This window comes from Sminthopsis crassicaudata, chromosome 2 (genome assembly GCF_048593235.1).
Source record: "Sminthopsis crassicaudata isolate SCR6 chromosome 2, ASM4859323v1, whole genome shotgun sequence".
Lineage (NCBI taxonomy): Eukaryota > Metazoa > Chordata > Mammalia > Dasyuromorphia > Dasyuridae > Sminthopsis > Sminthopsis crassicaudata.
The window spans coordinates 537,904,126-537,916,916 of NC_133618.1; the positions used below are offsets into that span (position 1 = coordinate 537,904,126).

At 34.7% G+C, this 12,791-nt stretch overlaps 1 protein-coding gene across 5 annotated transcripts in view; it reads right to left on the bottom strand.

Annotated features, from left to right (window-relative positions):
* Window positions 1-12,791, bottom strand: part of MAP2K5 (mitogen-activated protein kinase kinase 5) — a 305,505-nt gene that overhangs the window by 139,170 nt on the left and 153,544 nt on the right. For all 5 annotated transcript variants that reach the window (XR_012486952.1, XR_012486953.1, XR_012486954.1 and 2 more), the window contains exons 12-13: window positions 7,802-7,863; window positions 1,164-1,212 (exon numbers count right to left, since the gene is read on the bottom strand). Coding sequence is in view for 2 of the 5 variants with exons in the window: in XM_074294728.1 (XP_074150829.1) it covers window positions 1,164-1,212; window positions 7,802-7,863 (111 nt within the window). In the remaining 3 variants the exon portion in view is untranslated. The remainder of the gene's footprint in view (window positions 1-1,163; window positions 1,213-7,801; window positions 7,864-12,791) is intronic.

Below are 12,791 nucleotides of genomic sequence, written 5' to 3' on the forward strand. Positions count from 1 at the left end.
AGCATAGATTTAGGAAGAAATCTGGAATCACTAGGATTAAAAAAAGAAAAAAAAAACAAATAAAACCTTAGTAACAGATGTGATACAACAATTGAAAACATGAGTTGGTTTTTTCTCTCATTGTTTATACCTTTTTTAAAAAAATGTTTCTTTTAATCACATCTAATGTGTGTGCTATTGCATTTCCCAACTGTGCATAAGTCTAGAGTGAGCAGATGTGTAAAATTAAACAGTACTGTTACTAACATTAGGCCCTGAAGTTGCTTTGTAATAGTCTGTTTCTTACTTAATAATTTGCTTCAAATGAATCCAGACATTTTGGGAACATTAAAATAAGCAAGGAGAGGTTCCTTATGTAACATTCAACAGTTATCAGATTATTGTCTCATCTGTTTTGTAAATAGACCAGACAGACTTCTGACTATTTCATTGATTTCTTATTTAAAGTTTTAAGTTGAAAGTATTAAGAAACTACAATTATCCCTTTCACATCATGGGGATTTAGGAGTGTGGTACCTCTTGCAATATGGAAAATCCACATAAAACTTTTTGACCCTCTCTTTGTGCCAGAAAAGTCTGAATTATTAAGGTATTAAAAATAAAATATGTTGACATTATACAGTACTATACATATTTTATGCACTTCTGTGGTTCTAAACTTTTTCTGTATCATCTCTTGGCCTTCATATGTTGTCAGCAGTTTTTGCAAAACTACCCAGAAATCCCCATTTAATTTCTTATACTGATCTGTGATATACTGAAAAGTCACAATGTAGAAGGATTAAGTGTAATCTTAAGTCATACTATTATAACATCTGGAACCATTAAGTGAGTAAATGAAGGCAAATTCATTGAAAGTAAAAAAATTTAAACAATTAGAGATAAGTAATAGGATAGGCGATATCATATATAAATTCTAAGAAAAGTTTTTATGTAGCTTTGCTTAAGCATTTATATTGCAAATATGGAACCACAAGAATCCATATATTTCCAGTGACAGGAATAAGCCAATAAAATGTTTTGAAAACATTATATGCCATGACAACATTTATGTCCCATATATCCCCAAAATTTTGAATGTCATTAAAGATGTGGCACTATTTCTTAAATACTAGGCCAAATGTTAATTTTACAAATAAGGGAAAATTTAAATCAACACATACCTCTATGTAATATCTTTAAACTCCACAGGTAGGTTAGGCCTTTAACAACCTAAATATATAAAAGACAAAAGGTAAAAATGTGTTAAATTAAGAATTTAAAATTTTAAAGTGATTAAATCAGATTTCAAAACAATCAATACAATATTTAATATTTACTAGGTTTGTGTAAGATCCAATGATAGGTGTGGTAGGATATACAAAAGAATAAAAGGCATGATCTGATCTTCCTATTGCCTACCTTTAATCTAATTATGGAGATAGGATATATGTATATAAGACTTTAATACTATGAAATAGTAAACAAATGTAAATTTAAAATGTATGGTAAAACAAGAAATCTATAGAACTTCAGAGAGGAACAATTAGGCTGGTGAGATTATTTAAATCTTGAAGGACAGATAGGTTTTCAACAGGGAGATCTTGATAGGAGACAAACCAATTCAGAAACAGAAAAGAAAAGAGCAAAGTTGTATTTGGAGGAGTGCTGTTGTCCAGTTTGGCAGAAGGTTTGCGCATGGGAGTAGTAAAGATCGAAAAGGTTGACACTATGTAATAAAGACAAAGTAAACACTGAAATCAGAATGATCTGATTTTCCACTCTCAGCAATCTACATTAGCAACCCAAGAGTCAACTAAGATTATGAGATTGTCTGCCAATGTATAATCCCTTTTTGCCAATGTATAATGCCTTCTAATGAGAAAATCAAAAATTGGTATTAGCCAATAATTTTTTTGAAAAAATGATTTAATAAATATTTCATTTGCATTATGAAATTACCAGGAAAGTTTATAAACTGGCAGCACAAAGCAGCAGTTATTTTAACATAAAATTCACAGTTTCCCACAAAATGGAGTGGATTTGTTGTATACATGGAACATCAACTGTGGAATCTTACAGATAATCATTATTACCCCTGAAAAAATTACCAGATCTAAAACACACATATTCCCAAACTCATGATATATACTTCTTAATTGTGGCCATTGATTAGCCAATCTTTTGAATCTTTATTAATAAGCTATCAAAGTGCATGGAACTGTGTTTTTTACAAACCATCAGTGCGCACAAGGGCACACTCTGGTAATTATTGCAGCAGTTCAAAGAGTTCTACATATGAACTGCTTAAGAGCAAGACTTACAAATTTCTCTATTCACAAGTTAATTAATCATCAAAATTTGCTTAAAATTAGCATATAAATTTTACTAGGCATGAAGAATATACACCATATCAAAATAAAAACTTCAAGCCAAGTACACACAAAAAAAACCAAAAATCAAAAATCAATCCTCCAAAGTGAGAAGTGGTCATGAACTAATTTGTCTTGAAAACAAGGCAATTAGATTTGGGAATTCATTGTGTAAATATCTCAACTAAAACAGAAATCCTAAGAACAAAAAAAGAGAAAGAAAACATGAAAGATAAAGTCAGTAAAGTCAATTTTAAAAGATGTCACTAAAGATCTAGGGCAGGACAAAATCTCTATTAATTAATGCAGGACAGAGGTTAACATTTTAATTGTACACATATAGTTCTTCGCTCTTGAAAGGTATGCTAACATAGTGTAATAAATTTCATTAGGTGTTTGTATAGTAGTGTAAAGAAGAGATAATTGCTTCTAAAGATAATCTACCAGGGAAAATTTCACATAAAATTAATTTTTGCTTTAGTATGGGAAATTTTTGTCTCAGAAGTAAAGAAACCACACTATATAAAGAAGAATGCATTTATTAGTCACTGAAGGGAAGGGAAAGGAAGAATGGAATAAGCATTCATTAAGCTCTTACTCTGTGCCAGGCAATGTGCTAAAGACTTTATAAATATTACCTCCCAACAACCCAGGGAAGTAGTTATTATTATTATCCCTACTTTATACTTAAGGAAATTGAGGCAAAGAGGTAAGTTGACTTGCCCAGGTTTATACAGTTAGTTAGTATGTGAGATCCACTTTGAACTCAGGCCCTCTGATTACTGGCCCAGCACTTTTATCTACCATACCACCTAGCTGTTCAGAAATTCAGATACATTGTTTTTAGGTATATAAGGTTAATACTAGCTAATAATTAACAATTTTCTTTCCAAGTCATAAAAGAGCCATTTTTTTGGTATAAGAATCAGTGTCTATGGGCACTGGTAATGATATTAGTTTTCATTTCTAGGCTTGAATATTTATATAATTAAAATTTTTTTATTAAAAAGCAATACACTAGTGAAAATCTTGGAGAATTAGTGAATAGGCAGAAAACTCCTTGCCTGAAATACAAATTATTAAATCAAAATTATGAAGAGAGAATAAAAAGTTTTAGTGTTTCCTAAAATTTTAAACTATGATAATGTTATTTTAAGTTTTATTGAAATATACTCAAATTTCCTCTTAAGAGCACAGGAGAATTCTCATTTGACAAAGAAATCAGAACTCTTTTTATAGAAAACCTAGCGGGCATTATTGGTATTCAGTTGACTAAGTCTTAAAATGCCTTGACAAAGCCTTGACACTCAAAAGTACTTATACCTATTGTAAATCACTCACTTTCTGACAGTTCAAGTGCACATCCTTTCAGGGACAACTTCAATTAACATTAGCACTCAAAATACAGTGCAGAATGTCATGGCTTCACAAACCAAAGGGACAATAATATAGTGTTCACCCAAAGCAGGATTGGCATAATTTCTTACAGGTTTCAAGAAAGTAAACATTTCACAGGAGGAAGGGCTGAAGATAACTAGCTCATGTATTAACTTAGGGATTCCTTTGTTCAATTTTAGAACCTCCCATCATTCATCCCATGTCTGATGATCTGAGTAAATTATTGCTGAAATAACTGAAAGAGTCACTATTGCTTCCTTCTGTTTGGATCCCTGCCTTTCATTTCAGTGACTAAAACCAAGAATAATCCTCTGACTAAAGGTTTCTAAATGTAAAAAGGAGCAGATATTGAAATGATTTATTTATCTTGATTTATTACTTTCCATCTTCATCTCTTCATTTTTTCTCTTTTTTCTCCCCTTTTTTCCCCTTCCTTCTTCTCTCCTGATGCTACTTCTACTTTTCCATTTCCTCTTCCCTGGATGACACCCTGGGTACTATTTGGTCTTGAGGTTGGAACAGTTGCTGATTCCTCTTCTAGGATAATATTCATGCAGTCCCAACACACATACAGATCACAGGACAACAGATTTAGATATGAATGGAGCTTTGGAAATCATCTAATGCTCAGCTTCTTAAACTCTAGTTTGCGACTCCATATAGAGTCTCATATATGGGGGCCAAGCAATTATGATTTATTTTATTATCAGTAAATGTTTGATTTGTAAACTGCCTCTCTAAGGAAGTAATCATCTATAGCAGAAAATGGAATCAGGCTAGGAGAACATTTATTGAATTGCCTCTTTATCAAACTAATTCCAATAAAGTTCTTCACTAATGCTCATTGACATGGGGGTAGATCTTGGTTCTTGAAGACTATTTGAAAATTCTGATTGGTCCTACAAACTAATTTTTCTATGTTCATTACCAGAAAGTCAACTCAAACATCTATCAATCTACCTAAACCACAGTAATTCCTTAAACCCATCTCTGGGAGGAACCAAATCTCTGTGATTTTCATTAGTGTAAGGAGTACTCAGACCAATGTCATTAGAAATTTTTTGTGAGGTAGTGAGATTCAACTACAGGCTACAACTTATAATTAGAGTGAAAGAGAGAAATGAGCCTTAAATTCTTTTTTTCTTTCTTTATTTACAAGATATATGCATGAGTAATTTTACAGCATTGACAATTGCCAAGCCTTTTGTTCCAATTTTTCCCCTCCCCTCACCCCTTCTCCCAGATAAAGCAGTAGAATTCTTGAAGGAAAGAATATTCACTTTTCGTTTTGTATCTCCAGAAGCTGGCTATTTGCTTATAAAAATGGGTACTTAATAAATATGGAATTATCTTTGGCTAATTCTGTTTTGAATGTCATCTCTTTCCTGTCTTCTATGTTTTACATGTCCTTTCTGTTTTCTTCCTCCCTTTGTGCTGACCACAGCTTTTTGCCAGCAACTGTAACTTGTGGAAACTACCAAGGCTCTGTTAACCTACTTATATTTCAAAAAAAATTAAGATCTTTGAGGTGGGGGAAAGGGGACAGGGAAAAGTCATTTTATAAGGTTAGGATCTAGAATACATTGGAAAAAGTGACAAATGAAGAATCACACACCAGATTATAGAGTTAGAAGGAGCTGGGGATATTAAACCACAAGACTAATTTTACAGAGGAGGAAATTCAAACAAACTCCTTTCCTCACCAAGAAGAAAGACCTACCAAAAGACACATAAAAATAAGTGTCAGGGCTAGGAACTGAATTTAGGCCTTCTAATTCTAAATTTAGGAAGTCAGGAAGATTTGGGCTCCAATTCCTCTCTGGACTTTTAGTAGCTTTAGTTGAAACAAGTCACATAAACTCTCTGTTGCTCAGTCTCCTTATCCACAAAATGGAGAAAATAATAAAACTTACCTCACAGGGCTGGTGTGAGGATCAAATAAGATAATTTGCAAACCTGAAAGTGTGAGCTATTATAATTATTCTATAAAATTAGATTAGTCACAAAGGCGTGGGGAAACACATTTTAACAGAAGGTAAAGCTATAAAAAGATCAGGGCAAAAGTGAAGAGTGGTGTGATTTTTTAAAAAACTGACAAGTTTGTAATTAGTCGATATATGCTATAGGATGTACCCAATTTTTCCTGCTTTCTCTATCCCTCCTTTGCCTTCAGCAAAGCTCATCAGAATAGACATGTGACTAGCCCTTATGTGGCTCCACTGCACAAAAGGAGACTTATGGGTTGCAGGAGAATAGAGAAAGGGAGAATCCTATCTGTATGAAATTCAAGAGGAAAATGAACACTTTTTAAATTGTTTAAAATGTGTTTCTTTGCTTCCCCTTTTCTGCCTTTTATTAAATGTGCTACTAAATTTTAGAGCCGTGGACCACTGAAAGCAACACCATATCATTCATATTTGGAAGAACAAATGAACACTTTTATTTTTACATAAGAATCTTGATTTAAAGAATTCCAAGTTCATAGCAAAAATACTGCACCAAAATATGTTGATTATGAGCTCCTTAACAGCATTAGCTGTTAAAGCAAGAAAGTTCCCCTCACCCTGGGCAGTTCACACCAATAATTAGAGAGAAAAAAGTAAAGCTGTGAATTACAATGAACTAAGAGGAAATAACTGTCCATGTTGGATTAAAGGACTTAAGTTGTCAGTTTGATGTATAATGAATGCGAAAATCAGCCATTTAATTAAATGGTACATGGTATAATCACTTTGTTATGCTTTAAACTGCTTAAGTTATCAGAGCACCTTCTATCTAGCAATTGTTTAACATTACCCCACCCCATGTGAGACACACTTATCTAAATTTATTCTGATCTGAAATCCAGAATTCATACAATGTTTGCTTATCCATTTAAATTTCATTAATGAATAGCTAGGAATTAAAACAGTTTTATGAAAACAGAATAGGAAGATTGTTTATGACCACCAAGACCAAATTTCTAGAAATGGTTTGAAAAATTACTACAAATTAAAATAAACACACAAACACACATACTGATCACAGTACAACAGATTTAGATATGAATGGAGGTTTGGAAGTCATCTAATGCTTAGCTTCTTAAGCTGTAGTTTGTGACTCCATATAGAGTCTTATATGTGGGGGCCATACAATTTTGATTTATTATCAGTAAATGTTTGATTTGTATACCTATTTTATATACTTATATATTTGGGATCACATAAAATTTTCTTGGGCAAAATGGGGTCACAAGTGGAAAAAGTTTAAGAAGCCCTAATTTAATCAAGTCAGGTCAACAATGTTTATTAAGAGCTCAGGCACTGTGCTAAAAAAAAAACCCCAAAACTCAAAAGTCTCTTCTGAGGAAACTGAGGCTCAGAGTAGTGTAAGTAGATTATAATAATAACCAATATGTCAAGAGCATGTGATTTCATCAGTTTAGCAATTCCCTTGCTATTAATGAAGATCAAACCTCATCTATAATCTATAATTTTACAGATTTGCCCGAAGCTTAAGGTATAGGGACATGCTTGTTAATAATCAATCAATACCACTAAAGTAGAAAATTTGAACCTAGGTTTATTTCTTTCAGAATAAAGGATTCCTCATTCTTTCAGAATGAAGTAGTGCACAAACTGGCCCATTTTGTAACTGATAGCTACAAATTGTCTAATTGCAAAGAAAGACATTTTCCATTTCTAAAACAAATCAAGTAAAAAACTAGGAACCATTTTCCTTTTTAGCAAATTTGGAAAATCCAATGAATTTTAGTGCATAGCAAGATCAAGGTATAGTAAGGTCCTGGCATATGCATCAATTGAAGTTCCTCAGGGCTATCTAGAGGCTGGGAAGATATTAAGTGACTGGCATTTGTAGTTAATGGACTGGCTATAGAAGGGAGGATAGACAAGAACACAGGAAGGATAAGAAAATCCCAAGAAACATTTTGGCCTCTTCTTCTATCAAGAGTTATAGAGAAAGAAGGTTAGGGGCTAGAGCGTAGAGAAGACGGAGGCTGCACAAAAAAGAGTTTATTGGCCAAATTTCACAAGGTAAAAGCAAATACTCACTGCTACTGCAATTCTTCCCAGGACATGCTCTGGAATTTTCCTATACACATCCAAAGATCCCCCTGTAGAAATAAATAAATGAAAATGTAGAAAAATAAATATTTTTGATACAAACAACAGCATGGCAAAGATTTCACTTTTTTGTACTCAATATTGTGGGAGCACTTCTCCTTGCCCTCATGTCACACATTAAATATCCAAGGTCAAATTGGTTTTTAGCCCTATTTTCTTTGTGATGGGCATAAATTTTACATCTGCAATTAAGTGATCACATTTGCACTTAGCCACCTGAGAGCATAATTCGTCACTTTCACTTTATTCCCAAGAGTGTGATTATATGTGTGTTAAAACTGTATCAAGAAAAAAAAAAAAAAGAAGCTTAATTGTGGCTAGACTCAAAACATGCCCATTGTGGAAATTTTAAAATGACAGAACAAGGGCTATAGTTGGTACTACAGTACAGTACAGTATCAATTTCCTCAAATGTAAAACTAGGTTTTTCCCCTATAAGGTCACAGATGTAGAATTGAAAGGGCCTTTATTTAGACCAACACTAAGAGATGAGGAAATGGATGCCTGTGGAAGTTGAGTGGTCTGCCCAAGGTGACAAGGGGCCAGATCACACAGGGTAAGAGGCCACATTTGAACGCAGATTCCAGAACAAGTACTCTTTCTGCCATGGCAAAAAGGTTTACCAGGAATACAATATAAAAATGTTCTAAGAACAATAATATTTGACTATAAGACAATGGGATTTATTTAAAGTCACAAATAACCTGACCAAAACCCTAAAGATTTTGTAATTTTGGGAAGTCATACATTAATTTGTTTTCAACTATTCTTTAGACTTCTTTAAGAACTTCTATGTCATATAAATTGTTCCATAGTATTTGGGTATCAGAATTCATTTACTTGACCCAATATTCTACTCCATTTGATTTTCTACTTTATTCATATGAATGAATGAGGTTTTGATTAAATCTGTTCTTCAAGGGCCAAAGATTTAATACTACTGATGATATTCAAAAAAATGTGTGATACTGCAGAAAGATGGGAGACTTTGGGTGAGGAATGTTACATACACTGTCAATTAAGGACAATGTGCTGATTGATTATATACATTTATTTTTTTGTTTTGATTTCAGCAAAAAAGAATCATTGAATATGGTGATATATCATGAAGTGACTATGGTTTTATGGAATAAAAACAAATGGATGAATATAACTTTTCAAAAAAAAAGACTGACAATTTTAAGACATTTCAAAGTTAGAGCTTAGTAATGTTTGAAATAATGGTAACACTGCTGGAAGATATGAAAAATTTTCTCAGATGAGTACTTTGAAAATATTTATTTGGAGATATACATTCTGGCATATTTGTAGGCTGCTTTTTTTTTCAGTCAGGACTTTATTATTATTAGGAATAACTTACAACAGGAACTTTGTAAGTACTTACTTATTAATAATATATGAAGTATATTTTAACACAGAAAAAATAATAAAGTGCATTTGTTAGTAGTCAAATATGGCACCATAAGAGAGTTGGCTCTTTGCATATTTAAGACAGATTATTTCCAATTGGCTCTCTTTATACCTGGAAACATCAAACTAAGTATGTCTAAAATCTGAAATTATTTTTCTCTTTAACCATATCTTCTCCTAAATTTTCTATTTCTATGACTTAAGTAACCATCTTCTCAATCACTTGGATCTTAACCTAAGAATTATCTTTGGATGTGTGATATGAGGGAGAAAGTAGCTTGCAAATTTCTTTCACATTGGCTCTTCTCTAATCTCATGTGACCACCACAGCTTCTGCAGTCCTACAAAACCTTGCAGTAATCTTCTAATTGAGATTACTGCCTTAAGAAATCAAAATCTTTGATTTGATTGCAATATAAGAAGTCATCCCATTGAACCTATACCTGAGCAAGAATCCTCTCCATAAGAAAAGACCTTAAACACTGTTAAATGGTTTGATGCTCTAGAGCAGTAGTCCTCAAACTTTTTAAATAGGGGCCAGTTCACTATCCCTCAGACTGTTGGAGGATGGGACTATAGTAAACACAAAACCTCACACTCTGTCTCCACCCCTCAGCCCATTTGCCATAACCAGGCGGGCTGCATAAACGTCCTCATTGGGCAGCATCTGGCCCACGGGACCGTAGTTTGAGAACCCCTGTTCTAGAGCATAGAAGATACTCTCAATTCAGAACACATATTCACAAACACTTAATTCTGGCTAGGAAACCAGTATTTCCAATATATACTTTTCTAATTTGAGTCAACAAACAATTATTAAATATTTGCTATCTTTAAGGCACCGTGTGATAGATATAAAGACAAAAAGAGTTTCTATCTTCAAGGAACTTACATTAATTTTTTCCCCTCTCTTTTCTTTAACTTAAAATTTTTTTAATTAAAGCTTTTTATTTTCAAAACATGTGCATACAAGATGGCGGTGTGGAGGCAGACAGCTGCTTGAGCTCCTCGTTTTCTCTCAGAACTTACTTCATGACAAGCCTCAGACTTAATGCTTGACCCAGAAAGAAATCCACAAATAATCACCCACAGAAGACATCCTTGAAAGTTGCCAGAAAAGGTCTGTGTTTGCTCGGGGGAGGGTCAATCAGACTGGGCGCAGACTGAGGGCAGACAGCCAGAGCAAGACAGGCAGCTCACACAGCTCAGACCGGAGGGGGAGGGGTGCGATCTCTGCTGTTTCTGCGAAAGGGCTTTTGCCCCAGTGTGGATGCTCCGTCTTGGCAGCAAGCCAGGAGCAGCAGAGAGGGTGTAAACACTGGAGGTGAAGATTAAAACCCCAGAAAGCCAGCGTCTCTCAGAGCCCGGCCACCCCCAACCCCCACCTGAACTGACTCGGTGCGTTCTCAGAGCCTCAGAGCGCAGACTCAGTACAGTCATTGCTGTTCTGTTAGTGGCTCTCTGCTGCCCTACCCCCAGTCTGTAGAGGAAGCCCATTAATACCATCCAGCCCTATCCCCCGCAAAACAGACCAATTGTTTCTCTTGTCAATTTGTTTTCTTTGATTCCTACTCTGACAAAATGAACAAAAAATTCAAAAGGGCTCTAACCATTGACAGCTTCTGTGTGGAGAGGGAGCAGACCTCAAATGCTGAGGAGACTAGGAACAGACTGTCCCCAGATGTATCCCCTGGGAGGGATATAAGCTGCTCCTCAATACAAAAGAACCTCATAGAGGAAATCAAAAAGGCTCTCACAAGAGAGCTGGAAGAGAAATGGGAAAAGGAAAGGGAAGCTTGGCAAGAGAGCCTGGAGAAGTCATCCCATGCATTCAAAGACAGAATGGATAAAGAAATCAAATCATTGAGAAACAAGATTAGTGAGCTGGAAAAGGTAAACTACTCCAAGGAAAACAGGATTAGTGAGCTGGAAAAGGTAAAAACTCCAAGGAAAACAGATTAGTGAGCTGGAAAAAGAAATCAGCTCTCTAAAAAATAAAATGGATAAAATGGAAAAAAATTCCATAGAAGATAAAAATTCAATTGGACAATTACAAAGAGATATAAAAAAAGTGAGTGAAGAAAATACATCATTGAAAATTAGACTGGAACAAGTAGAAATGAATGACTCAAGGAGAAACCAAGAGGGAGTCAAGCAAAACCAGAGAAATGAAACAATTGAAAAGAATGTCAAGTACCTTACCAGAAAGACAACAGACCTGGAAAACAGATCCAGGAGAGACAATTTGAGAATAATCAGACTCCCTGAAAAATGGGAGGAAAAAAGAGCTTGGACACCATTTTTGAGGAAATTATCAAAGAGAACTGCCCAGACATTCTGGAAACAGAGGGTGAAATAGACATTGAAAAAATTCATCGATCACCTACTGAAAGGGACCCTAAAATCAAAACGCCAAGAAATATAGTGGCCAAGTTCAAGAACCATCAGACAAAGGAAAAGATATTGGAAGCTGCTAGAAAAAAGCAATTCAGATATGGAGGATCCACAATAAGGATAACCCAGGATCTAGCAGCGTCCACATTAAAAGAACGCAGGGCCTGGAACATGATATTCCGAAAGGCTAAGGAACTTGGTATGCAGCCAAGAATAACTTACTCAGCAAGAATGAGCATCGTTTTCCAGGGAAGAAGATGGACATTTAACGAAATAAATGAATTCCATCTATTTTTGATGAAAAAACCAGACCTACATAAAAGGTTTGATCTTCAAATACAGAACTCAAGAGATTTCTAAAAAGGTAAAAAGAAATCTTGAGAACTATACTTCTGTCAAAAAAATATGTAAAGAACATATGTACAATTTGTCTTAGAAACTAGAGGTGGAAAGGAAATTATATCATAAAAAAGGGTAAAGTGGTAGTACTACATCTCATGAAGAGGCAAAGGTAACCTATTATATCTGAGAGAAAGAAAGGAGGGAGATGAACATAGCGTGTATCAATAGACATATTCAATTTATGGTGAAACTTCTTCCACTTCATTGAAAAGTGAAAGGGAAGGAGTAAGCTAAGGGGAAGGGAATACAGAAATTTCGAGGAAAAGGGGTAAAATAAGGGGAGGATCTTTAAGGTGGGGGAGGGATCCTAAAAAGGGAGGGCTGTGAAAAGCAAGTGGTGTTCACCAGTTTAATACTGGGTAGGGGGGGTAAAAGGGAAGGAAAGGGGAAAAGCATAAGCAGGGGTTAATGGGATGGCAAGCAATATAGAATTAGTCCTTCTAACAATAAATGTGAATGGGGCAAACTGCCTCATAAAGAGGAAGCAGTTAGCAGACTGGATTAAATGTCAGAATCCTACTATATGTTGTTTACAGGAAACACACCTGAAACAGGGTGAGACATTCAAACTAAAAGTAAAAGGGTGGAGCAGAATCTATTATGCTTCAGGCAAAACCAAAAAAGCAGGAGTAGCCATCCTCATCTCAGATCAAGCAAAAACAAAAATTGATCTAATTAAAAGAGATAAGGAAGGGCATTATATCCTGCTAAA